At 56.2% G+C, this 3,545-nt stretch overlaps 1 protein-coding gene across 1 annotated transcript; it reads right to left on the reverse strand.

The window, feature by feature from the left end:
• Positions 1 to 1,056: 1,056 nt before the first annotated feature.
• On the reverse strand, positions 1,057 to 3,300 carry TMEM271 (transmembrane protein 271). The gene has a single exon (XM_054186511.1). It carries the CDS (start codon positions 3,298 to 3,300, stop codon positions 2,212 to 2,214), a length of 1,089 nt encoding a protein of 362 aa, XP_054042486.1. The 3' UTR covers positions 1,057 to 2,211.
• Between the last annotated feature and the right edge of the window lie 245 nt (positions 3,301 to 3,545).

Raw genomic sequence — 3,545 nt, forward strand, 5'->3', positions numbered from 1 at the left:
AGCTGTATGAGCAATACAGTATGTTATGGGATCACTTTTGTGCCTAAATTAGTATTATAGGTAAAGACTACGGGACTTCCCAGTCACTGTCCCATAAGGGGTTAAGAAGGTGCATCTGTAGAGAGCCAGCATAAAACCAATCTTCATTACTAAAAAGGGACTTAGCTAGGGCATATGTTTTGGGCTGGCATTCTGCACAAGGAAATCTGCTGGCCAAAAAGAGCTGTATTTTAAATTTCTGCTATTTTGAAGTACTTGGCAAATTGGCAACTGCTGCTTTTAACTGTCTTCTCTAGATTAGAGCTCTAATTGTGAGCTTCACAGACATCAGTAAGAATTTTAAGATTTCTAAGGCATTCTGCATTTTAGATTATATAAAGTGTGCAAGTCAAAACACTTCAGAAAACAAAATAGTGCAGAAAGATTTGAATATTTTTAGGCTAAAATCTTCTCTCTCCAATTCTAAGGCTGTGAATTACGTCAGTCTCTCTGCAGCTAAAAATTTAAAAAACATTTCCCATCGACCACAGAAATACACTGTAACTTTGTATTCCCTTAACACACTCTCTCTCTCCTCTTCTCTCTCTCTCTGGGTAGCTGATACACTGGCATTACGCAGCAGGCTCCAAACACAGGATTAACGGAAAGGTTATTTTGTAATATTTCATTTCAGTATGCCGTAACTGGGGGAGGGGGTACTGAACCAAACACAATCTGAAGAGTTGCTTTTTGGTTCTTTGTGCAAGATGAAATTAAGCCTTTACCTGTTCTCGAATGATGTAATAACATACACCATACCTGCTTCTCTTTAATTAGCACTTTTTTACACTATCCGGTACTGGCATTCCACAGCAGAATCCCAAAGGAGGGTTTAGCAGTTTTTCTCTTTGCAGAAAGCCTTTTTAATACCTCTAAGTTCAGAAAGAGTTAACAGCATACAACCCCATTTTCCCTCCCGCCTCCCCTCCGCCCCCCCCCAACCTTTCAGGAATTAAAGTGGCCTCTTTTTTTTAACAAAAAAGAAAATTCTTTCTTTGTAATAGAAGTATAAATACTGTTTTGGAAACACATTTGGAAGATGTCTTCCAAGATGGTTTATATCTTTTTTTTTTCTCCTTTAAAACTGTGACCACTGCACCAGTTAAGGCTGTTTTACTATATATATATTTCAAATAAAACTTTTAATATTCAAGCTTACCAGATTGATGGATTGTAACAGGTAAAATGGAACTCTTTACAAGGTAAACCATGTAGTTGTACAAAATAGAATTAAACCCTTCACCTGTGTAAAAGAAAAAGAAATCCTTCCTTGCATTAAAAACACAGAACCTGTTTACAAAAAGGAATGTGTATGACATTTGGACTTCCTTTTAACTTCCACATCCTAGCAACATCTCAGTTGTTTTAGTAAAGGAACTAATCATCAATTTTAAACTGCAGTGAATTTACCAAACATTTTCACTATAGACTTCTGAAAGCTTTTACAGTAAGAAGTTATCAACAAAAGCAGGCACGTTAGTGTACAAAAACGTTGTTGATTTTTTTTTCCTGTTTCTTTTTCAAAGTGCAGGTTTTTCTCGATGTGCATCTTACAAGACCAACGAATGTTTTAACTCACTAAATCTTAAAACAGAACTCAATTCTCCCGAGGAGTAGTGTAAACGTTAAAGATCCCCAATACACCTCTAGTAAACGTGACACAAATGTCTCTGCGTTGTTTAGAAACTTAGCTCTTTTGAGAGGTAAAGAAGCTTCATGACACCTTTTCCTTACACTGGCTGGTTATCATAAATGGGTAACTCTGGACTGCTAAAGCTGGAGACTGATGAATCACTGGAAGGGAACTAAACTTGGCTACGGAGGAGAGGCGGCGGGAGGAACCAACCCTCAGGCGTTTCTTGCGCAGCCTTTGGAAAATTCAGCCGCCGGCGGACGGAAGGACGGACGGAGGGTCGCTGTGAGGGAGGGATGGGGGGAAAGGAGGGGGAAAGCAAGGAGGGAGAGAGGAGAAGCTTCCGCAGAGCCAGAGGCACGGCGGCCCGCTGCGGCGGGGCCATCCCGTCGGTGGTCCCAGGGCTGTCCCCTAGCCCCGCGGCTGCCAGGCGCTGGCGGGCCCCCTCGCAGGCCCGCTCCGGCGACCGGGCCCGCTGCCGGCTGTCAAGGCGAGCTGGGGGCCGGGCGGGGAGCCGGGCGTCCCGCCGGCGTTGGGCGCTAGGTGCCGTGAGCGCAAGGCTCCCCGGGGTAGATCTCCTCGTAGGCAGGGGGCTGCTCGCTGGGCAGCGGGTAGCAGTAGGGGTAGGAGGCGTTGAGCTCGGGGTCCATGGGCGAGTAGCCAGGCAGCTCGACGGAGGGATGCCCGCCGCAGTGCACCTCCACGCCGGCCTCGTCGAAGACGTGGAAGACGCCCACGTTGATGTAGGAGACGGCCTGGAACGGGCAATCCCCGGGGCTGAGCTCCGGCTCACCGCCGGAGAAGAGGGAGCCCTGGCTGTGGCGCGGCGCCCGCCGCCCGCCGCCGCCGCCGCCCCGCCGCCGCCGCCGCCGCCCGCCCGCCGCCGCCGCTGTCGGGGCCGCTCGCCGCCGCCGCCGCCGCCGCCCGCGCTGCTGGGAGGCCTTGTAGTTCTTCACGAGGAGCAGGTTGAGCAGGCCCAGGAGGCACTCCAGCGCGTTGAAGACGGTGGACAGCACCAAGCCGCGCTGGTAGTCCCGCAGCTTCTGGCAGCGGAGGGCCGCGGCGGAGCCGTCGGGGGCCGCGGGGCCGCTCCGCGGGCGGGCCGCGCCGCCGGGCTGCAGCAGGCAGTAGTGCGAGTACTTCCTCTCCACCAGCGACACGGTGTCGCCGTCGATGACGGCGCCGGCGAAGGCGCTCAGCACGCCCAGCATGAACACCAGCACCCCCAGCAGCAGGAAGTTCTGCCGCCCCCCGGGCGGCGCCTTCTCCACCGACCCCGACGGCGCTGTCGCCGCCTCCCCCGCGCCGGGGCCGCCGCCCGCCGGGTCGGGGTCCCCGGCCGGGGCCAGGGCCAAGGCCGGGTCCGGCGCCGGGTCCGCAGCCGGCGCCGCGGGCGCCTCGTCGGGCGGGCGGCAGCAGAGCAGCGCGGCGGCGAGCAGCGAGAGGCCGGCGGCCAGCAGCAGCCCCGAGTAGAAGGCGCCGGCGGCGGTGCCCAGGCGAAAGGGCTCGCCCTTGAGCTCGGAGCCCAGCGAGAAGCACTTGAGGCCCACGGCGGCGGCGCTGAGGGCGCAGGCGAGCAGGAGGCAGCTGGAGAGCGCGGCGCAGGCTCCCCGCACGCTCCACTTCATCCTCCGCGCCGCCGCCGCCGCCGCCGCCCCGCCGCCCGCCTCATCCTCCTCCCGCGGCCCCCCCCGGCCCCGCGGCGGCGGCGGCGCGGCGCGGCGCGGCCATGCGAGCGCGGCGCTCCCCGACGGGGCGGCTGGGCTCCGCTTCGCTCCGCACGGCAGGCAGCCGCCGGCCGCAGTGAGCCGGGCGCGGCGAGCGCTCACGCTCCCCCCCCCCCGCCTCCCGGCCGCCGCCGCCTCCTCGTCCC

This window comes from Rissa tridactyla, chromosome Z (genome assembly GCF_028500815.1).
Source record: "Rissa tridactyla isolate bRisTri1 chromosome Z, bRisTri1.patW.cur.20221130, whole genome shotgun sequence".
Classification (NCBI taxonomy): domain Eukaryota; kingdom Metazoa; phylum Chordata; class Aves; order Charadriiformes; family Laridae; genus Rissa; species Rissa tridactyla.

Bases quoted from the DNA above. Each gene is read 5' to 3' on its own strand.
- TMEM271 (XM_054186511.1), bottom strand. From the start codon at position 3,300: ATGAAGTGGAGCGTGCGGGGAGCCTGCGCCGCGCTCTCCAGCTGCCTC.